This window comes from Larus michahellis, chromosome 10 (assembly GCF_964199755.1).
Source record: "Larus michahellis chromosome 10, bLarMic1.1, whole genome shotgun sequence".
Lineage (NCBI taxonomy): Eukaryota > Metazoa > Chordata > Aves > Charadriiformes > Laridae > Larus > Larus michahellis.
Window position 1 is genome coordinate 10,556,840 of NC_133905.1, and position 27,078 is coordinate 10,583,917.

The 27,078-nt window shown below is 40.6% G+C and overlaps 2 protein-coding genes across 8 annotated transcripts; one reads left to right on the forward strand and one right to left on the reverse strand.

Annotated features, from left to right (window-relative positions):
* Positions 1-22: 22 nt before the first annotated feature.
* On the reverse strand, positions 23-15,778 carry UBA3 (ubiquitin like modifier activating enzyme 3). 7 transcript variants are annotated; one of them, XM_074602942.1, is made up of 18 exons: positions 15,620-15,778; positions 15,440-15,481; positions 12,395-12,515; positions 11,355-11,435; positions 8,268-8,350; positions 7,620-7,700; positions 6,947-6,990; positions 6,586-6,650; positions 5,581-5,736; positions 5,352-5,454; positions 4,733-4,846; positions 3,245-3,298; positions 2,746-2,782; positions 2,585-2,666; positions 1,615-1,715; positions 1,417-1,480; positions 1,268-1,322; positions 23-796 (listed from the first exon to the last, which is right to left on the reverse strand). In XM_074602942.1, the coding sequence occupies exons 1-18, from the start codon at positions 15,637-15,639 to the stop codon at positions 708-710; spliced, it is 1,392 nt and encodes a 463-aa protein (XP_074459043.1). In that variant the 5' UTR covers positions 15,640-15,778; the 3' UTR covers positions 23-707. The 7 variants fall into 7 exon arrangements, with proteins under 7 accessions (XP_074459043.1, XP_074459046.1, XP_074459047.1 ...); XM_074602945.1 differs by having other exon boundaries at positions 15,609-15,675; XM_074602946.1 differs by having other exon boundaries at positions 15,366-15,481; positions 15,620-15,665.
* A 104-nt stretch (positions 15,779-15,882) lies between these two features.
* On the forward strand, positions 15,883-26,782 carry ARL6IP5 (ARF like GTPase 6 interacting protein 5). Its single transcript, XM_074602950.1, has 3 exons — positions 15,883-16,790; positions 24,537-24,754; positions 25,056-26,782. The coding sequence occupies exons 1-3, from the start codon at positions 16,105-16,107 to the stop codon at positions 25,226-25,228; spliced, it is 1,077 nt and encodes a 358-aa protein (XP_074459051.1). The 5' UTR covers positions 15,883-16,104; the 3' UTR covers positions 25,229-26,782.
* Positions 26,783-27,078: the final 296 nt, after the last annotated feature.

The window sequence follows — 27,078 nt, forward strand, 5'->3', positions numbered from 1 at the left end:
ACTGATAAGCCACAAACTAAGGTATCGTTATGATTTTTTATTAATAAATACCTCAACAGCACCAATGATACTTGAACATGACCCTGCATCCTGTGCACCGTGGCTGCCTGGGGACTGCGAGCAGACATGTCCCTGTCACCTGCAGCTGATCACCTTGTCCCTCCCTGCTTGCCTGTAAACAATCATCTCTCCCACACCGAACACCTGTCATAAAATTGGTAAAATCAATACCAAATATGAGGAAAATGCTCATTTTAATCTACCGCCCTCTTTTGGTTATAAGGTGACTCAGCAAGCATAGAGGAGTGCTACAATCTAAAGCCATATCACTGTGGTTCCTTTTTAAGGGTCTTCTCTTTGCATATACATTTGTACACATGTTGAAAACAAGACTTTTGGCCACCTTAAAATTTCCATGTGTCTGAAAGTATATTAGCATTAACATTTTGACAACAAAAACTGGAAAAAAGTGTATTCCTATACATCAGAGTTCTGTACATTAATAAGCATTTATACAAATATAATCCACCAAATATTGGCTTCTACATACAGTTCTGAAATATGGTGATTCATTTGTATTACCTAACCTTGAACAATGCTAGTACTAACGTGAACATTTCAGGTTGCTTTAACACCCACAGAGTATGTTTGTTTTACAAGGTGGTACAGATTTCTCTCGCTGTATTTGCAGTTTTCTTATGAATAAATTAAGTGGTAAAGTGAAGCTTGAACAACATAGTCTGTGGTGTAGTAACATCAGCAACTGCAAGTTCCTGGCCGTCCACAAGCCCCAGTTCTGAAATAGAAAGAAAAGTTTAAGTACAGCAAACTCATATGGTTTGTCTTTTTTTAAATTAAAAATAAACAAAAAAAAAGTTACGAATGCCATTCCTACAAACCATAAAGATGATGAGATAAAGCTGCAAACAGCTCACTAGCTAAACTAATAGTCATCTAATTCAACCGGGAAACTAACAGACCTTGTCAAGAAATGTGTAAAACACTACTGAAGTGGGTTTAATGCACATCAGTTATCAGCTTGCTTTGTCGCAATGCTTTCCTCTGCATTTGCCCACACCTTCACATTTAAACACTTCAAAGCTCACCCTTGAGCAACCTGCAAAAGGTGTATTGCACGTAAAAGGATAATGAAGTACATTCTGCCACATAGTGCGGAATTAAACCAAACATGCCATATAGAGGGATGAAACTGACTGACTGTTTAGAGGAGTATCTTGAAAACCTGCATGGGACAACTGCATGATACCTTTTAGTGTCTTGGAAAGATTTGGCCTTGTTCGTTCTTCAATTGAAGCTACTGTCTGAAAAAAAAGGAAAAAAAAGCCAAAACATTTCCTTTCAAATTCAGGAAAGTAAACTTAAACCATTAAAGAAAATTACGTATGTTGAGATTACCTGTAAATAAAGTGTTTTATTTCCCCCATACATAGTTGCCGTGATTGCAGGAGATTTCATTTGCCTATATATAAAACATGTCAAAAAAACAAAACAAAACAAAACAGAGAATCAGGGAAAAATACATTTAGAAATTATCTTTTTGGAACACTAAACTAACAAAAAATATTAAACAAGTCAGAATAGTTGCACACTTACAATGAAGCATTATTTGTCAAGTAATCCAAGATCTCCTGTAATTTAGCTGATGGGGAAATCTCTATGTTTTGGGGAAGCTGGCTGCAGGCTGGACAGTTCTCCTACAACAAAGTAGCACAAGAATGCACGTTATGTTAAACATGATTTTTAAAATGCTGCTAATAAGGTCTCAAAACTATTTGTGTGGTTTTTTAAAAAGAAGTTTTAACTCTAGAAATATTAATACGGTTGCAAATATTAATGACAAAACCCAATTCCTCGTGAAGTCTGTCACTGTTCGACTGGCTCCCAACAGTAGCTAAGTGTTTATGAACTACAAATTTCATCTGACATAAAATTTAATATTACAAACTTTCAAACAATGGTTGTCATAACCTCTTTTTGAGAAGATTTGCACATGAGTCTTCTTAAAATTGTGTATCTTATTTCATATTACAGGGGAAAACTTCAGGATTCACTTTCAAAACAGTCAATTACTGTTTTCCTCTGCAGGTGGCACAGCAGAAACAGTTGAGATAACGCTGTTGCACGAGCAGACAACACAGAAACAGCTGTCTGAAGAACCCATACCAGAAGCAACAATTAGATACACCATTACATATACTATGCAACAGTTTTTGGTAAACTGATGGGTGTAAGACAGGGTTTCATTACCAGGTCATCAAATAAAACATCCGTTGATCTGGAGGTAAACAGACCTGCTACTCTACATGGACGGACTGCCACTGTCATCACTATTAGATGCCAAAAGCACAGAAGTTTAAACAAAAACATCCTACATGCTGAAAACAATACTCTGGAGAAGCAGCAGACTAATAACATTGTAGTTTCTGCTTTTAAAACTTCATAAATATTATTATTCAGTGCTAGGGACCAAGAGATTCAATACTGGGTTTCAGAAATACAAACAAACTGCATAAGTTCAATAAAAATCAAGGAAACAACCCTGCAAGCCTTTAATGGCACTAACCTTTCTTTCAGCTTCAAACGTGTATGTGTATAATCCATCCACATCGTTAAACACCAAGTAGTTGTTAAGAGGAATGTATGCACTATAATGACAAATATGTTAGTGTCAATACATGTCATTATGTTAGAAACCATGTATGTTATTAATAAGAAATGAAATACCTTGTGGCTATTTTAAAAACTTCAGTGGCGCAAACAGCTGGAATGAGAAAAAAAAACAAACAATTTCTTCATTTTCTGTCTCAGAACATGTAGATATTAGTGCACAGAGTTGTACCAAAGAAGTGACAAAAAAAAAAATCAAGTATAAACAACTTGTAAAGAGAAAAATAAACATCTAAAGGCAGCTGGTAGCTCTATGCATTAACACCAGAGATTTGGCACTAATCTGAGACTACATTAAGCTTATATATACCCTGTTTTTCAATTAGTTTTTTTTCCCAGTCTAAAATGCTTTTGCTCACTCCCACAGTCATACATAAGTTTAACATTTATACAGTCACACACAGCTTCTCTATGGAAAACAAAAACAAGACTGTAAGAATAAATCAGACCCATGTAAAAATTACTACTATCCTCACTGAGTTCTCTATTACAAAATGCTGCCTTACAAAACTCTAAAGCCTATAAAGCAGAAGTGAAATGAGTTCTTTTAGCATACCTGCAATTACTGCATTTGTAGAAGCTACTGCTGGAATAATTCGTTTAACCACCCCTGTAAAAATAAACCATACAACTTTGTCTTTTCCAAGAAACTACACTGAGAGACAACTTGTAGCCAGATTAATTACAGAAGCGTGTGCCCAAAGGTACTTTAAACTCTCCAGGAATTTCTGTAACAATAAAGTGTAACGGCACGTTGATAGAGTACTTTGGCATTGTTTTATTTTAGGAATGAATCAAGTATGTTGAGAAAAAGAAAGTATCACAAAAAGAGAACTAGTGAACAAATTCTACAAACAAGTATTTTGCATTTAGCACTGAAAATTAATTTAAAACTCAGTTCTATTCCTGTTTAACTGGATAAATGCATAAAGGAAAAATACTTGGTTTTGGTATTCCTTCTGCAAGAACAGGCTTGCCAAACTGTATTGGCATCTTCGTCCAACTCTTATTCCTGAGCCCATCCAGTCAAACAGCACACTATACACACCGATATAAAATAAAATTTCCTAGGCAGGCAAGTTTGTACATGGGGGCGAATTCCTAAGTAGTCTGAAGTTCCTCTGCCTTCTCATTATTGACTTGTATCTCTTCATACCCAAGAAAACCTGCATAAAACTTTTACCTTTGCCTTCTTTCTGCTGTGTACTTCATAATGAAGCCACCTTCAAATGCTGAAAACTGTGCAGCCATTTGCAAGTACATAATTATATTTCATAACTGGAGTTCACATTTATCTGTACAAAAAAAATACTACTACAGAAACCAGTCTAAACTGCTCCAAAGAAAAATACCATCTGCAATATACTAGGTGGAATCTGAGGAAGATACACAAGGAATCAGTTCCCCCTCTTTTGACAGAAAGGCACATATTGAGGTTCAAGTGTGGTATTTCAGGCCCAGCATTTCAAATGCATTCTCAGTACCACAAATCAACAAATAAACAGAAGTTACCACAAATTCTGGAGATTGTGTATCAGATTCTCCACTTCTTTTCTGTTTGGTTAGCGTTTAAAATGCTGATTAGATGCGTGGCAGCATTCTGCACTTGCTTGTGAACAGAGGCATACACAGCAGTAAAGAACAGATGCTATAGTCTTAACCAGACTAAACTGGCATAAAGTGTTGCTGTTGCTAAGAGGCAATCACCGTCTTTTGTTCCTACTCTTTGACCCAGCAAAAGTGGTCACAGTGTAATGCGAACTGTGGAGCTGCTCCAGGTTAAAAATAAAACGGCAAAAAGAATGTTCAGTTTTGTCCCAGATAAGTTCCTCTGATTCATCATGAATGCCTAAACATCTGATTCATCATAAAATATTTGTGCTGGCACAGGAAACAAGCTGCTTGTTTCTGTTTTAAGATGTTAAGGGTGAAAATAACTATTTCTTTCTCAGCAGAGCTGCCAGCTTATTCATAACAAATACAAAGAATGACAATCCAGCCTAACTGCAAACGCCACAAAGTTAGTGAAATGCCACACCCTTACCTTGGGTGAGTCTGTAGGTAACACCTTTAATATTAAATTGTGATGCTCTTTCTAAAGACTTCTGGTAAATCCACTGTATATGTTCAGGGTCATCTCCATCCAATGTAACACCCTCTACAGCAAATTTAAGAATGTATAGATAAATTACAGTTATAAGAGTTCTTCAAAAACACAGTGTTCTTTTTGTCTAAAAAAATAATCCCTTCGCTTTAATTTGGGTTAAAACAAATACCCCACTAAACTACTAAAACTCGACACTTTAAATAATCAAAATATAATTTCTACAAACATTTTAAGTTCTAACACATTCTATATACAAACTATCTTCGCAGATTTATAGAGCTGTTACAGGTTACGTTTTGAGTCAGGAAAGACACTGTGCAGTATTAGAGAGAGAAACACATGAACAAATATGGAACTGGAGAGCAAGCCTGAGAAGAGAAAATCCATCACCAGCTCAGAGGAGGCCTAATATTCAATACGACAATGAGTCATGTAAGGTTAAAAGGTAGGAGTGGTTTATTAAAAGTAATATTATTAAAAATTGTGTACACTTAATTCAAAACAAATTCATTAAAATGAGAAATGTCAAGTTTAACACCAGTGCAATAACAATTACCTCCAAAAGGTTGCTCCTTTGGCCACTGCAATATCCTGACATACTCAATGCAATGCTCCGGTAGTCTGGGCATCGATGCAATAGTACACATGGGAAAATTCACCTGGTGTGGTGTGGGCAGGGAAAGAAAACCAGACGAAAGCATGTAACACATTATCTATAGTACCAGGAAAAGAAACAAGCAAATCAGAGGAATACAAATAAAGGAAATATCACTGGTTGCACTTACCTGGGGCGGATAAAGCTCAAGTGTGCATTCAACACATGCTGTCATACCAGGAATAATCACACGAACATTTCCTTTAAAACCTTCTGTCCCTCCATCTATTAATGGTATGATGGAACTTGGATCCAGTACACCATCTTCATAATGTAAAAATGACATCTAATGAATAAAGGGGGGGAGTTGTTGTTTTTTGTTTGGCTTGTTGTTTGTTTTTTTTTTTAAACAAGTTGCAGGAGGAAAAAAAACCTAAAAATGTTATTCTTAATGGCACACCACAAGACTGAATGCTTAATATACAGTTTATTTTAAGGGTACGTAGTGTATAAAACACTGCTTATTTGTCAGTGTACAGGACTTCATCTACCACCTTCACCCTCCACCTCCCCCTCCCCTTATCCCCCTGATAAATGCTATTATTTCCTTATAGTATAGCAGAACAAATGGTTGGTTAGTTTGAAGGATTATTCTTGGTTTGTTGTTTTGGTGTGGGTTTTTTTTTTAATACTGGTAAATAATCAAGATCATTATTTTATAAACAAATTCACAACGATACAACTACCTAGTTCAATGACCAGCTTTCTACTACTCTGAGGCAGTGGGGCTCCAAAAAATGACATTTACAAGTTGCAGCACGATAAATACTGTCTGGCTAATGAAAAAGAATGTTCACAATGGAAGCATCCAGGGAGGCTGCAGAACTTCCCTGCTTACGATTTTCAAAAGCTGACTGCACAAGGCCACAAACAATGTAATCTAACTTTGAAATTACCCCTGCAGGGCACTGCACAAATGTTGGCTAACACTCCTGAAGAAAAAGGCAGGAAAGAGAGCATGCATTTTATCCTGTTCACAAAAAGAAAAAAGAAAAGAAAACAGAAATAGATACAGAAAGCTGTGAGTTTCAACAGTCCTCATTTCATTTTAATGACACATTCTAGACAAATCTGTTCAATTTTAGTTATCTACACCCAAGCAATAACCAGGCTTTAAAAAGATTGAAGATTTTACCAGCATTCCATTTATCCATCTTCTTGCAATTATAGAGTCCAGCCCACAAACAATAATATGAAACTCTAGGGGAGAAAAAAACATTATCTAAACTCTATATTAATGCATACTTCTTAAAACAAGCAAAGTATTCTGTCCATAACAGTCCAGAGGAACTGACGGCAGTTTAACTATGTTGCTTAGATTACCTACATGACAGATGCTTTTAAGTTTTGTCTATTTTTTATTTCTACTTCCAGTACATTGTAGAAGACTGAAATAATTAGCAATCTAACTACCAGGAAAAGCAGCGAGCAGCAACAACTGCAATGTTCCCCTAAAGCAGCAGTGGGTGTTTGGCAGGCAAACAAATACTACTTACGTCGATAGAAGCTTTCATCCATGTCTTGAATCTTTTTAAAATACCTGAATATAAGCCCAGTAAAGGAATATATTTATAAAGTAGTTAAGTTTACTGTTTTCTATTTGCTATCCTAAAGCCAGAACATTATCTAACTTATTACTATAATTTTATATGACACTTTTTAAAAAAACTAAGTAATTGAAAGATTTGAAATTCCCACAGTTGAAGCTGTAGCATCTGACAAAGGACATAATGTAATAGTCACACACAGGAGAAAGCTCAGCAGGCAAACTATTTAGGAAGCTCAAAACATGTGCTCTCACAAAGCCCTGTATCAGTAAGTGCTCCTCTTCTAAGCTGACATCTCCTACCAGTACATACTCAAAACACTCTGGTGAACAGACTTGTAATTCTACTGTCTCAGTAAAAATTAAAATATTGCATTGGAATAAAAAGACTCAGTGGAAACATACAAAATAGTTCCTTAAAGCTTAGCCTTCTTTCCCCATGCGTATTTCCTGTATGCTAATGCCACTGAGAAAGAATTCTCAATCACCAGCTGAATGAATCTGTTCTTTATTGTATGAAAAAGAGAGGATGGCAGCAAAATACTTTAGATAGTCTTACCACCTACAGAGTTTGCAAGGCTTTTTGAAGCTTTCAGGGCCACTACTTCTCTATAAAAGGATACGCTACAACAGCACAGTTGGGAATGCGGCTGTTTAGAAATTCTGCTGCAACTTCTGCTTTTGGTCGCCCAACATCCTTCGGTCTGCGGAAAAAACCCAAGCAATTTCAAATGCATTATTTTGGTAGATTCAACCTTTCCAGACTCTACACATTGCAACACTGAATTAAGTGACTAATTGTTACTTTAGGACAATTCATTGATATAGATAATATTAAGACATCCCTGTAAAGCATCACATACGAGAGCCCCAGAGTTATCTAAATATGTCCATGTAACTACAGTTATCAGCACCAAAAAAAGCCAACAATTTTTCATTTTGCTTGCAAGAAAAGGGTACCAGAAAAATCAATATTTCAGTCTGTGTTCATTATTCTTCAGTGTCGCCTTTTCCAACACTCATTAGCTGTATTTGAATGGTAAGTAATGTATGTTAATTTTCTTCACACTCAAACTATGCCACCACAGATCTCAAAACAAGAAGGAATCGCACACAGCATTTAGTTAATTATGAGTACTATTATGATACGGAAGTTCAATAATCTTTAGTGACATCTTGTTCAACCAAAATAATGATCATATTCACATATTTTGTTTAGATACATTTTTCAAAAAAAAAAAAAAAAGTCAAATCATGAAAATATCACTTACCGAAAGAGAAACTGTCGGTTAAGATTAGAAACATCTATAGTATCCATGTCAATAACATGGATCTGTCTGAAGCCAGACAGTGCCTGTGAAAAGAGGTAGTCAACTTCATTTAATAGGAAACGAAATGCTTACAGTGCTCCAGAATTCATTCCAGCTGTCAAAAAAGCAACCTTTGGAGGAACAAACATATTGGCTCTTCATTCTCTGTGCAGACAGGTATATGGTTGTTCTTTGTTAAAATAACGTTCTTTGTTGGGTTGCTAATGCTGATATTTAGACAGACGGAATTAGTAACACTTCAATGGTCAAAGAAAATGTTCTATTGAACGCAGTATTGCTTTAGCCTACCTAATCATAACACAGGGAAGTCAACGGTAGGCTGATCTAGAAGGGGAATTTGCAGCATTCCCTCACAACTGGAGTAAATCAAAAGCATTCATTGGGAGAGAGAACACATAATTTGAAGAAATGCCATAAGCTCTGCCTCACTTAGCAGGAATAGAAAAAGAAAGTTTAATTCCTCTAACATTTTAAGTTTTTGAACATTCGCCATTTTCACAATTGGCATAAATGAGTCTGGTATGTCCACCCGTAACTCACAGTTCAAAATAAACCAGCATTCCCCACTGCATTCCATGCTAGAACAGAATGAAAACACAAAAAGTCACCTCACTATCTAAGAACATGCCAAACTTCTGACAGAAGTTCTGCCTGATCTGTTTGCATGCAGCCCATCACTAGATTTGGCAAATAATAACTTTAAAGTAAAACTGACTTAAAACTGTATTGTAGGTCTGATGTGATAAAGTAATAACATCTGTCGCACAAAAAACGAATGTGAATTGTGGTTAAAGGGAAATATATGCTGTAAAACACTGGCTTTAGAGAAAGGAAATGTGTTGTGATATTCTGAAGCGACCTCAAAAAATGTCAGTCCTGTCCCCTAACTTTTTTCCTTTTAGACTCAATCTTGTTAGAAATAAAGACTTACAAACTTTGCATTTTACATTTTCTCAATAAACAGAGCCATCATCCCATGTGTAATAAGAATTTAAAATGCTGTATCGGGAAACCACTTAAATTAAAAGCAGGACTAAATTTTTTCAGAATAGAAACTAACTTCTGTAATAAAAGCAGCAAGAATTTCTGTATGTCATACTGGATATCCCTGGTGCTGAACAATCATTTTCTTCCATTGATAAATGTTCAGCTTTTGCTCAATATTATCAAAGCAGGCCAGAAGAGCATGCTAAAGAGAAGAGCAAGCCTGGGACATCATGAACATAGAGACTGGAGTCTTTATCGAATTTATATTCATTGACCCAAAGACATGAATATATATGAACAGAATCTAGATTTACTTATGTGCTTATCTTTCTGAAAATTATAAATCATGATAACTTAAAACCTTTTTGAAGAGATGGGAACTAAGCGCACACAGCAGACTTACAAAGTCCCTTAACACATACAAATCCTCCCTCCCAAGGAGCCATCAACAAATTGAATGTTATGTCCCAATAAATCCACAAAACAGTAGCTCTGGGCAAAGGTTAAATCCACTAGCAATAAATTCCCAAAGAAAGAAAACTGCCTTGGAGCTGTCATAGTTTCTTTAAGTAAAATCCTGCTTAAGCATTGCAGTAACAAATCAGCAACCAGAACAAGAGTATACGTGAGTGCTGGAATTGTAAAACCACTAAGTTAATGGATCTGGAATGCCTGGCTTTAAATGAGGCTATTGATTTATCAATCACCTCCAGCTTGGAGGTAATCTGGAAATACTGAAAAAGCAGTACATAAATATAGTAAAATACACTAATGCGTAAGTGCTAGTATAAATTAAGGAAATAAATTATTTCATAACTTATTATATCAATCCACACATTTTCTATGGAATCCGCAAAGACAGAAATTCTTCTTATTAAATAAAAGCATGGAAAAGTACAGTATTAGTCTAAACTACCAAGTTGTGGTGGTAGTGATACACTATGATGTGATGGTAAGTGATACGCTATGATAAATATGAGCGTCTGTGAGGATAAAAACCACATTAATAGGATAATTAAACTTATACACATTTTTTGTGTCTGACAGCACATGATCCCATGACTGCATCTTAAACATTTAAAAAAATCCTTTTCAGAACATGTAGTGAGCAAATACATTATAAACTAACGCCCTACCATGAAAACTACAGAATACCTTGTGGTTATCTGTGCACCAGGGAAGTACTGTAATATTCCTTCCCTGTTCTCACACTATTACCTATTCCTCCTTAGCCATTTCTATACAGGATGGTGCGTGTTGGTCTGACTCAATAAAGCTGCCGATACATAGGCTGAATTCAGCAATACAGATGCAACTCTGAGGGAGTGTTCAGGCTCTGCAGACAACCTCCCATTTACTGATCTCGAGGAACTGGAAAAACTGAAAGCTGCTACTTGGGAAGGCCAGACAGACTCCACGGATGGGAAGACACAGAAAGCCTGGCTCTACTAATTTCACTATGAAAGAACATAAATAATTCCAGCAATTCTGAGCTCACTTTGAATTAATCCAAAGATGTAAAGTAAACTGAAATTAAATTCAACTTTGACTGTTAATACTAAACTTTGTACTAGCTACTTCTAGCAGTTTAGAGTATGGCTTTTCATCTGAAAAGATACATTTTAGCCATTGTATTCCAAACAAGGCTTATTTGTATCATTATGAGCATGATTTGTTCTTAGTTTACTTCATTTTTCTACATCTGGTAATTAGGAAAAATTACATCATATCTAGGGCTGCAGGTGAACTTTCGTCTACACTTCATGAACAGTACCATGTTGTCCCTCATGAAAAGCTCTGAGATAGCTAAATAAATACCATGCAACACATCAGACTACCACCTTTCAAGCTTATTAACAAAGTGCGTTCTTCAAATTTATTGTCTGTATTGTCATGTATTTTATACATTTTGATTAGAACTTAAAAATGCATTAGCTATATACAATCAAAAATGTCAAGTTAACAAAGCACAAAAGATAATTTCCTCAAGGGAAAAAAAAGACGATTCTAAGAAGCAAAGGGTGAAAACTGGGTAATTACCAGGTTTTTCAGGAGTTCGCATCCTAATCCTCCTGCTCCAATAACTAGTACTTTACATGTGCTTAACAAAAACTCAAGAGCCTGCAGAAAATATAAAACAAAAAATTAATACACTAAATAGGAAAAAATATAATTTGTCCTTTGCTTCACAATCCTTAAAAATGCGTTATAAATTTTCAGTATCTAGTAAGTTTCACATAAAACAATTCAGATCAATAAAACAGCTTGTGTTTACAGAGGTAACTACATACTGGACTTTAATCGGTTGTTGAGTTCATGCAGTTCCTATATCCCAGCTTACAGAAAAGCAAGACCTTTGTCAGTATCAGTATTCTCTTTATATTCATTTTGACCATGAAAAAAGCAAGTTCTATCTTTATTATTATTTGGTTTAAGGAGGTGTTTTCTTCCTCCAAAAATTGTACTGATGCATAATACAAAATAAATCTAAACAGACAGAAAACATTGCTGGCCAAAAAGAATTGACATTTTTAACTATATAAATGCTTTCTGTGAACTGTTCTATTAGACTCCTGCCTCAAACTAGTAAATAATGGTAACAGTAATTCAATGGTAAGCTGTGAAACAAAATGTACCAAAAAAGGAAAACAGAAGAAATAATTAAAAGTCTAAATTTTGCTTTTCCCTACTAAAAATCTTTCCCAATTCTCTAAGTACTCACATTAACCTTAATTCCTTCAAGTACAAGGGATTCCTTACTGCATCTAATTACTTAAAAATGGAGAGACAAATGCTGCTGTGTTTCATGCGGAACTCAAAAGCAGAGTATAATTCATATGTTGTTATACATTTATATATATGATGACAGCAAGCTTGTAGTTGACAGTGTACAATTTAGAAATACAAGCTTATAACAAGGAATACATGTTCTTCTAGCGACATAATGTTCAATTGATTAAAATAGAAGCTTTTCATGCAGTTCTATCATTTGTACACTGCTGGTGGTCAATTAATGAAACTGTTTACATTAGTTTGCAACACACGCTACAAATTTTTTATTTAAAGTAAGTGTTTCTCACTTGAGTGCCTGGCTCGAAATCAGGATGTGTGAATGGTCCAGATCGCTCGAGGAACTTCTTTACATGGTTCCAGCGACCTTCCCAGTCTCCAGTGTCCCCACACCCACCATCAACAGCCATTCTGCACAGAACACAGTAAATTCAGCTGCAAAATCATAGAGAAAAAGCCACACCTCTAAAATGTATTTTTTTCTTTATATATCTTAAAAATACCTAAATTATTGACCATTCATACAAATGCATCTGCCTATTTTTTATGCATGTAAATTATGTGCATGAACATTTGCATCAGTGAGTTTTATTTGTGGAACTAGAAAGCAATAATACAAATATGCATAGAGGGGAAAAAACTCAGGCATTTCAATCAATCCCACTGATGTCGCTGTTACTAGTAAAAGTTGACCTGAAGTGAGAAAAAGGGTCTAGTCTTTTTGCTTTTATTTTCCTTATATTTAAATAGGACACAGAAAAAGAGGCTGTCCCTTTAGATTTTGAGGGTGATTGTTTTTTCAGAGTCAAGCCTTGTATCCTTTCTTGACAGGCTTTTTAAGTTCATAAATCATTTTAGAATTATCCATATGTAACTACAATTGTGAGGCACTGAACAAATAACAGTATCATGCACGAACAGTCTCCTCTGAGTCTTCATAGGAGTTTACTTAAACAAGTGTTAAAAAATTACAAATCTTGAATGCTCTTCACCCTCAATTAATACTATGTAATTTAGAACACCCCCATTTTTCAGTCGTGTCCTGAGCCTGTCAGCGGTAGCAATCTGACTTGAAAAAAATGAATGCTGCAGCTACCTTCTTTTAAATTTCTGAGACAGAATTTTACATCAAATGCTCCAGTACCCCTTCTTCCCCTTCTGCAGGTCACTTTTAGTAGTCGATAATTTTAAATCTAAACTCTTAAGAGACTTACTGGAATGGTTCAAAATCAGCTCACCGAAGTAATTTTCTAACGTAAGATCGCTGCCTACAAAGAACAAGCCCTTCCTTAACAGAGCGCAATTCCCTTTTTAAACAGGGGCTCCACTCAATATATAAGAACAATTATGTTCTACATTAATACAAAACTAAGCTCTAATAAACGAGCTTTGCCAATCCTGAGTATGAAAGGTTGTGTCATCATTGATAAGGAGGGTTATTTGCTTCCTCCTATAAAGTAATATGAAGAACGCTTGTATCAATGACTGTTGGGTAATATTTAGAATATATTATTACTTTCTGGTGACCAATCTCGAAATAAAAGGAAAATGTAGTAAAAACATCTGGACAGCAAATGCCTTAATCCTCACAGAATTCCGAAGACGGACAACACAGTATGTCCATAGTAATTTTAGTTTATAGACAGTAATTCTGCAAAAGATCTTCAATAACAGGGAAAAACTTCACTAAAGCGCAGGAATAAATACATCAAAATTTGCCTATGTTTTGATTGCAGACTGAACTCATTCCTGGTTAACTGTTGACTTTAGGTAAGTTAACTTACTGCATTAGCAGTTAAATAAGATCTAAAAAAATTACTTGAATTCACAAACGTCTTCTGATCTCTGACTTGCACTTTTGTACCTCCCCCAGTTTTCACAATAATGTGAAAACACACATATTTCACATAACGTGAAATAGCGTGAATAAATACAATGCTCCCACCGCTGAATCCTGGACTCATCTGTTGCATACCACTGTTCAGGATGTGCCTTAAGCACTGACTTAAGCAAATAAAATGGGTCAATATACATCACAATCACTGCTTCTATGGGTTATATTGTAATTTTTGATTTTTCTGGAAACAAGGGCAGAAGCTACGCTTGGTGACATTAGGAATAATTTTTGTTATCCTTTTACACAGTCCATATAAACAGTCATTAAGCAGCAGTACTCCTATTTAAATGTGTATTTTCCTTTATAAGTGATACAATGGTAAGTTGTAGTTTCACTTTTGCGATTATACTACAGTTTGGTTTTTATGGGGTTGGACGTTGTGGAGATCTGAAAAACATCAATAACACAACCTGAGATTTTATGTTTAATTTCAGAGGCTTTTTTTTCAAGTGTTTATTTATGTGTTGTTACAGCATCATCAGCTATCTGTATTATTAGAGTCTAACAAAATTCTTATTTATTTCATCAAATTACTTTCATTTTAAATTTTGTTTAAAATATCAGAGCACCACAGTCGTTATGTCGCTTTAGGCCCAGACTCTTCCCTACCACCTTTACATCTCTGGAGCTCCATGCTTCTGAGGGACTTGGCATGCACCCCCCCAATCCAACATGCCCAAGGATTTTTGTGACCCTCAGCCCAAGACACACACGCACTGCCTGCGAGCCCACTGCTTGGGCAGGCAGGTCTGCTGGATATTTGGGAAGAGGGCCACAAGCAGATGGAAGGGAATGGTTAGGGGATGGAAGCAGATGAGGTTGAAGATTTCTGAGCATTAGTCTTTCAAGGCCGTTAAGACAGATGCATAGAATTTAGGGTTTTAATAAGCACAGGCAACTGCTCTGTAGCCTGAATTATTAATTTTCAGCCAAAATTTAGTCACCTGCTTCTAGCCTAGAGGCCCTCCCCAGGTCCCTGACTGGCAATGCAGCTTTTTCTGCTCCTGTCACAAAGCCCTCCAGCACACCAGCCTTTACTCATGCCAAGCTCCAAGCCCGCGACTCCCATCCCCACTGCGGGTGAGCCCCTGGGTCCTCTCCCCAGGAGGTTTCTCTTCCCCAGTCCTTGCTGTTCAAGCGCCCCTTTCGCCTTCCCCCTCCTCACGCTGACCTATCACCTCACACCTCTCCTCCGGCTCCCTCCTCCCGGTCCTGGGCTGTGCCACCGCCTCCCCTCCGGCCTGCCGGGCCCCGGGCCGCTCAGCCACGGTGGCCCCAGCAGCGGGCCCCGCAGCCCTGAGCTAGCCCCCAGCCTCCTCCCAGCCCACACCTCTCCTGCGGGGCTGCGGCTCGCCCTGACCTACCAGCCGCCCCTCAGCAAGCGCTGCCTGCCCCTGCCCCGGGCCGGGAGCCCGCTGGCCCGCAGCCCCGCACTAACCCATCCGCCAGCAGCTCCTCTAGCCTCCTTCTTTTCTTCTCCCTAAAAGAGAGAGAATAAAAGAAGGGTCAGTATCGCGCTACAGAGACCGGGGAGGAGGGAGAGGGGACCCCGGAGCCCACCCGTCCCCGGGAAAGCGGAGGAAAGGGGCGGCCGAGCACACACATACAGGCTACTTACGGTTCTTCACCATCCGCCATATTTCCCTCTGCTTCCCACAATGCCCCGCGGCGCCGGGATGGGCGGTGCTTTGCCCAGGCGCCGCCGCGCCGGGGGGCCTGTGGGCATGGGGCGCTGATCACCACGGCAACATGGCGGAGATCCCCCTCCTCCTCCAACCCCCGCCTCTGTTTTCAGGTGTTTTGTGTCTCCAGCGCTCCCCGGGCTGAGGCCGGCCTCCCCCTGCCCTCGGGAGCGTATGTACAGCAGCTTCCACGGGCAGTAGGCTTCACCCTCCACAGCCCACAAGGGCCTCGCCTCAGGCATGGCGGGACGCACACCAGCAAGGATTACCAGGGTTGTGCTTCAGGGCTCAGCCTCCCAAACTTAAGGGCTCTAAACCCTCCACAGATGGAGCTGTGCGAAGCAGCTGCCAACCTCTGGCACTGCCGTCACACCTGGCTTAACCACTGGCCTCCATTTTGGGCTGGACTTCGCTGCCCGGCATGGCGGCGCAGGGACAGGCTGCACAGGAGCCATGGGGAAGCGCTGGAAGAGCCTTTCGCTGTCCCACTCTCACAGGCACTGCTGGGCTTCGAACCACCATGGCTGCCAGCGCCGGCCTTCCCCTCAAAGCAAGGGTTTGGGGCACTGTCGCCCCACTGGCAGGGTCTCCCCGCCATGGCTCCACACCCCCCGTGCCTCCTTGCCTAGGGCGGCCGCTTCGTGGCCCCCCTCCACCATCAGACCCCGATTCCCCGTTTCGCAGAGGATACCAAGTAAACATCGTCTTTCTCTGGAGAAACAATGAGCACACAGCGGCCGCTGACAGCAGCAGCGCCACGCCCCTGCCGGCTGCCTTCCCGGGCGTGTGTAGGGGACACAGGCGGGGACGGGTGGCAGCGGCGGCAGGGCCGTTTGGTGGCGGTGGCGGCTCCGCCGGCCGGGAGCCGCCCCGGGGCGGTGCCGCGTCGCTCTTAGGCCTGCGCGGCGGCGGGGCGGGGGTGGCGGCAGCCATGGAGGTGCAGGTGGCGCCGCTGCGGGCCTGGGACGACTTCTTCCCCGGCTCGGACCGCTTCTCCCGGCCCGACTTCAAGGACATCTCGAAATGGAACAACCGAGTGGTCAGCAACCTGCTCTACTACCAGACCAACTACCTGATGGTGGCTGCCGCCGTCGTCTCCATTGTGGGGTCAGTGTGCGGGCCTCGCCCCCGCCGGGCGAGCGGTGGGCCCGGCGGTGGGTGCCCCCGTTCCCCGGAGGGGTGGCCGGCCCAGGGGTGGGTGGCGGCTGGGTGCCCCCGTTCCCCGGAGGGGTGGCGGGCCCGGGGGCGGGTGACCCGTTCCCCGGATGGGCAGCGCTGCGCCTCGTGCCGGTGCCGCGGGAAAGGGCCCGGGCCGGCCCCGGGGGCCCGGTGGGATGGCGGGGGGTGCAGGGAAGCTGTCTTTCCTTTCCTCTCCCTCTCCTTAAACCTCTGATTTACCTGCTGTCGCTTAAAAAATGAAGGCCTGGTTACAGCCTCCCTTGTGGAGGGCGGGGGGGCTGTTAAATTAGGAGCAGCATTTAGGATTTATGTATTTATTAGTAGGGGTCTAACAGATCTGAAGGCTTCCTCTTGATTTCCTCGTCCACGGGTGGCTCATCAAAGCCCTTTGCCCAAGGGATTGGCTCCAGACACCCACCCGGGCTGTGGCTGGGCACCGTGCGCCCGCAGAAAGCAGCGATGGGTTTGCATGCCGGATGCTACTGTACTCTGAAAAACTGAGCTGCGTCCTGCGCATCGCTAAATCTGCCCAGTGTGACTGCTCAAGCTGAGATAATCTTCACTTTGAATTTAAAAAAAAAAAAAAAATCTGCTCTCAGTTACAGTTCTAAGCTTATGTCTAGGGGTCAGAGCAAGCCTTTCTTACTTCTGAGCTAGCTCATACCAAAAAACCTTTAATACAAAATAAATAAGGTACCCATTTGTTCCATTTTGGTGGGCAGGATTGAGACCTTCGAGACAGGACCATCTGCTGGTATGATGTTCTGTCGGGCCCACCTTTCCAGAAGAGAATTGTGAAATAACCTTATAATCATCATCTTTTGAGTCAAAGCTTCTGTGACTCTTCTTCAAGTATTGCTCTAGGGTCTTTGGTCAGAAAGCTCTTAAAACATGCAGCAGAAGCTGATGATTAAGCTTTTAATATGGAAACTGGAATACTCCACTCTTCACAACAAACAATGCGCAAATGCATAAATTGGAGAATTGCCCAGCCACTAGGCCAGAGTGGTTTTTGCTGAAGTGTATCTTATGTTGTATGTTGCACAGGCTTAAAATTCTACACCTAAATCCGTGGGGGTTTTTGTTAAACAGTCTGCATCTTGTTAGGCCTTCTGAAGCTGTTGACCCAGCATCTAAGTTGGTGAAGGTTCCCCGGATTGCAGGGGGTTTAGGCTTGTGCTCTGTGAAGGGAGGGGCTGAGAACCCTGCTTTTTCTTCTTGATGCATATGATGGTTAAAGTTTTGGCATAGTGGCATAGGCTTTCTTCTTAATTTTGTTGGGATTATGTTGCAGTCAGTTCATAGACTACTAGACTGGTAAAATGAGACTTCCATGGTCTTGCTGTTCTTATACTACCTTGGTCTAAACTTCTGTGTTCATCTACTTTTGTTTATCAGTCCAATGCTGCGGCCAGCTCTAAATGAGTAAGTAAATCACAGTGGCCCTGGAAAGCAGGGGGACAGCTCTCTTCCCCAGGAAGGTGGGAGGGGGGAGTAAACAATTTTGATATCTCCTGTTGGATAACTGGGATGGCAGCAGCTTTTACTCAGTCTCCTAAATTCCTTCCTGCTTTTGAACTCTGATCTCTGTTCTTCAGATCAAGGGTGATATCTCCCACTTATTTCCCACTGTTTTGCTGGGGTGGGAGGCGGAGGAGGAAGAGAGCTGCAGGAGATAGAGATTAATATAAGAACTGCAATTCTAATATCTTGAGTGGTAAGCCTCCGAGTTGAAAACTTACGGGTGAGGAACACCTGGAGTGGGATTTTGATCTTGAATATTTATTATTTTTTTTTTTGCATGTCTTAAAGCTTTTGGTATATGATGAATCTGATTCTTCTAATACTGAAGTAAAAGAGGATGGGAGAAGAAGGCAAAAGGAAACAGAATAACACCTCAATAGAGGAAAACCGTTCATTTTTTATATTAAAAAAAATTTCGCTTGGCCAGACTTTTGCTCTGAGAGAAAGTTCTCCTGATAAATTTAAATTGATGATTAAGTTGTTGTCTTGCGCATCATTCCGTAATGGGCAGGAATCCCTGAGTGATAAATGATGAATCATGGCTTTTTAGGAACTCTAGGGCTGTATGCAGGCCTAAGGGCAGGATTATTGAAACTGCTAATGAATGCAGTGGTCTTCCTGTGATCAAAACTAATCTTAGCCCAATGACCAACTCTACCTGTTCTTAAAGCATCTAATTATATAGACAGACTTGTAATGCAGAGATGATATTTTGAGCTAGTGTAGTACTTGGTAGCTGTGGTCATGCTGGGCTGACGTGGAAGTTGTAGCCTAGAGCTTTCTTGATATTGGAAGTACAGTGCTTATTGCCATGGCTTCGGTTTACTGCCTCTCATACAACAAAGTTGAGAGTTTTTTGCCATCTCTCTGCAAGGTGTGGAATAACCTTAATGTGAGAGTAGTGGAATTGTACTGGCTCTACTGCATCGTTTCCCTGCCTTTCCCCCTCTGTTTGCCTTCTCTGATAGCTACTGTTATATGTAAATGAAGTTGTGTGCTTTGCAGTCACGTAAATTTTACTTTCAGCCTACAGGACTAGGTAGAAAATAATAAATGGGTGAACAAGAAACTAAAACTACTGAATTAGTCCCACTCTACTAATACAGGCTGGTGGTAGCAGCCTTGTCTCTTCCCCCCTCCCCACCTGGCAAATTCATTTAAGAATTAATCTGGACTAGCACTGTGTGGTTTTCTATTGCAACAACTCTGTTGCAATAGAGTGCTGATTAAAAAACCCAAGTTCTTTACTAAATCAAATTGTGCCCTTTCTCCCAGTTGTATAGGAACTGGACTGCCCATTCTTACCCTGAGCCAGGGCCCTGTCATTGTGAGTGCTATACTGATATTTATTAAAATTAGTGCCTCCCACAACAGCCTGCAATTCTCCCTCAAACAATCAGTCTGGTTAATAAGTGGAACTTGTCTGTGCTTTCACCTACTCCAACAAGGCTTCTCTGTATTGCGGTTCAAATTTAACTACTTAAATTGATGTAATTTCTTCTAGGCTTTTGTTGCCATGTACTTGGTAAAAATTAGTTTTTAAATCTGACAGTACTAAAAGGTGTACTAGATTTCAGAGTGCTGCATCTATGAGAGCCTTCATTCTTTTCTGGTATAATGTCTTCCCTGCAGCCTGAGGTTTGATGTCTCTTTTCTTTTCCAATTCTTCTCTAAAACATCTATTGTCCATCTGCACAACCCCTAGCAACCAACGAGTGTGTATCTCTTTTATTCGTGGTGTTTTTTTTTTTTTTGTCCCCAGAACAGTACCTTAGCTGACATGCTTGTAGTGATTCCCTTGCCAAAAGGAAGACTCCAGAGCAGCAAAATACTTAGATTGTCTAATGCCTAATGAAAGATTAAGAATGACTGAACAACACACACTACTCTAAACATATGATAAATAATAATATTAGTATGTAACTTCATAACAGTCTGGCGATTCTACAGAAAGGAATCTGTCTCCTGTTCCTAAAGCAATGTAAGTGAGCAACAGTAGGTAAAACAGCATTGCTAAATCTGTGGATGCTGAAGCCTATCACCTGGGACAACATACCATATGTAGTTCTACATACTACCTTTAGTTACAGCTGTATAATCTCACTGAAGCTAGAAGTATGGGGAGAGAGGAGGCAGAGCTTTTATCTTTAGTATTATTTGAGTTAATACAAATGAGGAAGGAAGCATTTAAATGCTCTCACCTGCCCATCACTTGGAACATGGTGGCACAACAGGTCTTCTAGAAGGGAATTTTTGTGCTTGTTTGATGTAATGGTCTAGCTGAGCTGCTCTAAGTAAAAAGGTGTTTTTCTCAATGACTGTCTCAGTGCTTTTGTTCAGACTTGCCTGGTCATATGTGAAAGAAACAGATGTGACAGCAACTGCTGAATAATCACCCTGAGACAGTCATCTAAAATGGAGATGATTTAAGGATGGAGCTAGCTGCTTTTGCTTTTTATGTGGCCTGTCCTATTCTGGGCTCATGCTGCTGGAGGCTTCTTGTTTTACACAAAGGATGCATCTTGCCTAGCTCTCTCTTCCCTATGATATAGCCGTATATTCTCCAAGTAAGTGCTCACCTCTCCTGCCATAAGTCTGTGCACAAGCTTGCAGTTAAGTAACTTTTCAACAGGTGATGTGGTAAGTTGCTGAAAGCAGGGCTCTTTGGGCTTCCCTTACACCTCTATGGGAAATGTAACCTGTCTTGTGATATATGTAGGGCTAGACATATGAATCCAGAGAACAACAACGAAAAAAGATCTAAAGGATTCTCTCATCTTAATCTGGTTTTGCTGGCCAGAGGTAGCTGCTTAGCTACTGGTACTTCTTCCCACACAACTGCCCCCTCAGCTGCTGCATCTGTGCTGTCTTCTGACACTACTTGCACAAATACAAAGTGTTCCACAGCACTACTTGGCACAGGACAATGCCTGTGTCTCTGCAGCCAAACGGGATGTTTTTTCTACTTTATTTATTTTTCCCATCTCTTTATTTTGTATCGAAGCGGATGCTGAAGGAAAGCTGGGCTGTGAAGGGCAGCAGGAGTGCAATTGCAAGTCGTCCTGCAACACTGCTGGAATTGAATCTAGGTGACAGCTCTTCCATGCCAGTTTGTCCCAGCTGTACTGGAGGTCACAGCATCCTACCAGGGTGCTTGTCCACCACAGAGAGCAGTGCAGAAGATCAGCCAGCTAGGGTGCTCTGGGCTGTTAGCACCCCCAGATGCTATTCAGTTCTGCCATACTGACTCCTTTCAAGGTCGTGAAAGTTAGTGGTTTTCTTCTCCAACCCTAAAAAAGTTTTTCTTCCCCTGTCATCTGAGCAGTGTAAACTTAAGTTACTGTACCATTACCATACTAACAGTTCCGTGCATTACATTTTTAGGTATTTGAGAGGTCTCATAAATCCCTGTTAAGGGGAATTATATTTAGAAAGTATCTTGTAACATACTTAATGTCTGGCCACTTACCTTGCCCTGCAGCTTTGAAAGACGTTTGGCTTCCTTGCCTGAGCATGAATTTGGCATATTCTGTTCTGATCTCTATATAAATAAGGCCAATATCAATGTTTTGCTTTAACTATAAAGTGACTTCTAGGGGTGTTATACAGCTTTCTTTTCCCCAGACACTAGTGTTCTAAAATAAGACATCCATGTTTTTTCCTTTCTAGTCTTCAGCTATTGTGTTATTGAGAGCAGTGTGTCAACAGATCTGAGTAAAACTGGATAATGGAGTTCTGCCTTCCTGAAAAATGCCATTGCTGGAGAATAAGTTTCTATATACAAATTTCTAGGAGACTCTTGGCTAGTGCTGTGAATTACACTGTGGGCAAGTCAAGCAGTAAAGGGGAGCTTGGCATGTGATACCCTATCTATTACTATAGTCAACAGTATTAAAGTCTGTGGACACATGGCTGATAATTTGAATACCAGTTTTTTAGCAGCAACTGCTATCCCCATCTGTTTTCATGTGGCTTTGGATAACTTCATTTGATACTTATGTTTGCTGTACGCATTGAAGTGCAGCCCACTTCAGAAAACATGTAATTCAAATAACTTTCCGCAGGAAAGTGGGATCTTTTGAAGCACTCTTTTTTTAAATTTTTTTTTTTCTTTTCTTCACATCTGTTAAAGCCAGTCAGTCATACAGAAGCTGTGTAATACCAGAAAGAAGCGTAGAGCAGAGAAGTCTTTGGTGTCCTCCTTATAAATATGGAGGGATAGCTCTTCATCACCAGTTCTGTAATGAGAGTAGAGTGAAGGGTAGGGAAGATGAAGCTTTGAGAGTATTTACCGTACACATGGAAAATGTAGAGTAGAGCTCTGCCTAGCCCTTTGTTGCTTCCAGGATTATCTTGTCTGTAGATTTTTGGGAACAAAAAATAGGTTGCTGTGAGTTGTCTGAGTAAGTTTGGCCATTTCTGCTCCAAGCTAGCTGTGATGCGGAGGTGATTTCTACTTTAGGAATCTCATATGTCCAGTAGTACGTATATAAACTAGGCAGTAGTGTGGTCCAGTCATGAGTCACCCTGCTCCTGCTGCAAAGGAGCACAGATGAAACTGATTTCTTTCCAGAGCGATGCTGTTCACTTTTTCCAGCCTGGAAACTTAAGACTGACAATTCAGAGCTAAAAATAAGCTGGCTGGCTACGGGGAGTGACTCAGATGCAACAAGCAAGTCTGCCCTATCGCCACTTCCAAAAAGCCCTGTTGGCTTTTCAGCATGAGTAGCAGAAGCAGGTGGGGAACTAGTTTGGATTTTAATCTCTTTCCATCCAGTCGTCCCATCTCCTGTTGGCACAACTGACTTAAAGAATCAAGAGCCAGTCTCTGCTCTGAAATAATTCTTGGGGGTTCTTCCTTCTCTAGGAAAATGCTCTCTGGCACTGCAGGTAGAGCGTTGGCATACCAGTCCTGCAACAAATTTCTTCCGCTTGTGCTGGGTATGAAGCACAGACCACAAACCATAGCATCCTCCTCAGCAGTGGGGTGGAGTGATGAGTCACTGTGCCTGTTAGCTTTGGAACAGTAAGACTGACTGCAAAATCTACAAGAGGAAGTCTTGCTTTATTGGGGCAGTTTTATGCTGCCGTCATAGCAGCAGCAGCTCAGAGCACTCAGCTGCTGTGTAATTAGATCAGTGCGCATACAAGCAAGTAAATCAGAATGCATATGGAATCACATACCTTATTACCGTATAAGTGAAATATAATAGAGCCTAGAATTTGTGTGAGTACCGAAACAAGCTAAGCAACATCATTGCTGAAAGCTTGACTCTAAACAAGCTCTGAATACTTGGGGAAGTGGTTTGAGCAGGTGATGTTCTTGCGCTGGTCCAAAAAAGGGACTTGCTGTTTATAGCCCAAAGCTGATCCAGTCCATGGCTTGGTTTGCTTGGTAACTCCAATAACAATAATAGAACACAAACCTCCAAGTGACCCTCTTGCCAGGCCTGGCTCTTTTTCCTGCAGGACCTTTATCCCATACTCTGGTTCCTTCTGACTCTCAAGGCATGCTTGCTTGGGGCTGGGCTCCCATCTGTTGTGCTGATAGTAATAAGCTCCTTCTGCAGGTGCACAAAATTACTTTGAGTGTAAACCAATAAGAAAACTTATTCAGAAATAAGAAATAGTGAAGTAACTTCCTGTACTCAGTGTTCCCCTGCCTTTCCCATTTTGCAAACCTAGAGAAGACAATATGAAAAGCTAATTAATCTGAAGGCCTAGGCTGATCCTGCATTTGGTCATGTGTAGGGAAAAGATCAATCCCTTGGGCAACTAATTGGTCCCCCATCTGTTCTTGGTATTTGCCAACTCCGGGTCTGATACCAAGTGAGTGTGTTGATCGCACAGGTAGGAGGGGTCCTGGTTGGTAAGTGCTTCCGTCACTGAGGTGCTACAGAAACTCTCATTATCCTGAGCTATGCTCAGGAAGAGAACATAAGGATTATCTAAATTCCCTGCTAAGTGTTGCTTGTTGAGTTGCACTTGTTGCTTCTGCCTGAAAATCAGAGGTTGATGAAGGTCTTGACAGCAGTAACTGATTTCTTAATGCCTTACTTCCCTAGTAACAAGTTACCAGTAAGCTAGATGTTTGCTCTGCGGACACAAGTCATGAAGGCTCTGAAATGGGACTTTTTTTTTTTTTTCCAGATTTCTGAGTCCCCTGAATATGCTTATTGGCGGTACTGTGGTGGTGCTGGTGTTCATGGGGTTTGTGTGGGTATCGCACAACAAGGATATACTCCGCAGGATGAAGAAGCAGTACCCAACCTCATTTGTAGTGGTCATCATGCTGTCTAGCTACTTCTTGATCTCCTATTTGGGAGATGTCATGGTGTTCATGTTTGGGATCACGCTTCCCCTCCTCTGTAAGTATTTTTCCTCTTCTTTGGGGGGCTAGGGGTGTGTGATGAGCTTTCTCAAATAAGTCTGAAGAGTCTAAATTGGCTGTTGCCTTTACTATCTCTGTTTAAATGATCCCAACACAAAACAGCACAAGCAGTCTTTAATGTTATTATTAAATGGGTACCTGTGGTTACTTAAGCGGTCATTGAGACTTTATCTTCTTCCAGTGATGGCATGGCATGGTAGTGTGTCTTAAGATGAATGCTGCAAGAACTATGCATTCCTTGGGCATTAACAATTAATGTGTGTATTTCTGTCATGCAGTGATGTTTGTCCATGCTTCTCTGAGGCTCCGGAACATAAAGAACAAGCTGGAAAACAAGATGGAAGGAATAGGCTTGAAGAAGACCCCGATGGGCATCATATTGGATGCTCTAGAACAGCAAGAGGATAGTATCAACAAACTGGCTGACTACATATCTAAAGTGAAGGAGTAAGCAACTGCAACGTGGCATTTTTACCTGTTGCAGGAGTGTAGTTGCTATTTACTATTGTTCAAGCTTGCTTTCAGTTTGTGTACAAAACAGCAAACGCACGTGGTACAGAGTAATAGTTGCAGGATACAGGTATTCCAAGGTCTTCAGGGCTCCTCTAAGAACATAAGAGCAGCAACTTTTTTTCTATTGTATAGCAAAATGTTCTGGTGTTTACACAAATACATACTAACTTAAACATGTTTCCTTGTCTCTTCTTCTGGGGGGTAGAGGAGGAAGAGATGGAAACCTAGGGAATGCAGTCCCTCAAACTGTCTTGTAGCAAATTTGTCTATTAGTAAGAGTAACACCCCTTTCATCTCAGTTCTACAAGATGCTGGGTAGCGCATTCAGGCTGGTGATGTTCAAGGTGAGCTGGAACGTATCAAAAGTAGGTCTCTTGTATCCTCCAAATCTCCCCCATGAGTGGTCTGCGTTGAGACCATGTTGCTGGCTTAACTGACAAGTGGTAAAACAGTGCAATACTTATAATGAATATGGGTTCCTGTCATCACCTTGCATTCCTCCTCTAGCAGCCGGGAAGCAGTCTAAATAGATCTAAACATGAAGAATATATGGCACTGTGCCTCTGTCAGTCCCAGTAAAGTGCACCTTTGTTCTCTGAAATCTCGATGAATAGAAACTGCTCCTCTCTGCAGGAGAGCCAGACTTCCTTGCATACCAGCTAAGCTATGGCCAAGCATGGGAAGGAAAAAGTTTTCAGATACATTGGATGATCTAGGTCTCTACCCTATTGATGTTTTTTAAATACTGCTACTTTAGGACTTACCTTGTTCTGCTTTAGTCTGTTATAGGCTGTTTTGTAGATGGAGGTGTATGTGTGTTCTCGAGCGTGGGTCATCTTTTTCTTTCTTCTTAGCCAGAATGCAAAGATTTAAGTAAAACATGCATCTCACTGACTCAGTACTTCTGACACTCTTCAAAGGAATAAACTGGATTTCAGGTTTACAAATAAAAGCAATAAATGTCAAGATAGTTTTTGAAAACCCATTCCAAATTCATGAAGATACTTGCCTGTAACAACTCCTGAAAACGGTGTGTGAGATTCTTTTATATGTGTTTTAACTTAACTGCCAGCTCTGATGGAATTAACTTGATAACAGGAGCCTACCGACAACAGAGGGGGAAAAAGTTGTCCAGGTGACACTCCATTTCAGATATTGCATTTCTCTTTTCTAACAAAGTAATTAATTAAACAAGAAAGCAAGGATCCTTAAAGTTGAAGCTTTTATGTAACTTATCATGCTGTTTTCATAGTGGACTGTGTAGAAATCTGAACATGTCATTCCATTTAAGTGTTAAAGTGATCAGTATTTATTGAAAATGTCTGTATATTCCAGCTGAAGAGTCAATGGCCTGTTCCTCACTTGTAGTGCATGGTCTTTGTTTTTTGAAAACTGTTTCCACACTTAAAGAACATAGTAGCCTATGACTTCATCATTACTGTAGAATTTTAAAAACTGCACAGTTATGAAGAAAAATAAACTCTAATGGTGATTCCTGAGTGCATTTATTTCAGGTTGGGAAAGTGGTTGGAAACTTGAGCTTGTCTCTGTTGGTGGAACTCCCTAGGGTGGTGGTGGTGGTGGATCTGTCACCCTACAGGTCATGTTGCAAGCCCATTTTTGTGATGAGCTGATGGCTTTGCAGGCTCTGTCTAACTTTGTTGAGGCATGAGGGACCTCTGAGCTGCAGGAGTGTTAGGGCCTTGCTCTTGCATCCTTACAAATGCTTCTCTACAGCTGTGGAGGACTTGAGCGTTTGTTTGTGCTGTTTCAGTCTCTCATATAACT

Bases quoted from the DNA above. Each gene is read 5' to 3' on its own strand.
- UBA3 (XM_074602942.1), bottom strand. From the start codon at position 15,639: ATGGCGGATGGTGAAGAACC. The intron at 2,783-3,244 runs GTATGCTAAAAG...TTCTCATTCCAG, and splicing joins TACAAATGCAGTAATTGCAG to CTGTTTGCGCCACTGAAGTT. The intron at 797-1,267 runs GTATCATGCAGT...TTTCTATTTCAG, and splicing joins TCTTTCCAAGACACTAAAAG to AACTGGGGCTTGTGGACGGC.
- ARL6IP5 (XM_074602950.1), top strand. From the start codon at position 16,105: ATGGCGGCGCAGGGACAGGCTGCACAGGAGCCATGGGGAAGCGCTGGA. The intron at 16,791-24,536 runs GTCAGTGTGCGG...TTTTTTTTCCAG, and splicing joins GCCGTCGTCTCCATTGTGGG to ATTTCTGAGTCCCCTGAATA. The intron at 24,755-25,055 runs GTAAGTATTTTT...TCTGTCATGCAG, and splicing joins GATCACGCTTCCCCTCCTCT to TGATGTTTGTCCATGCTTCT.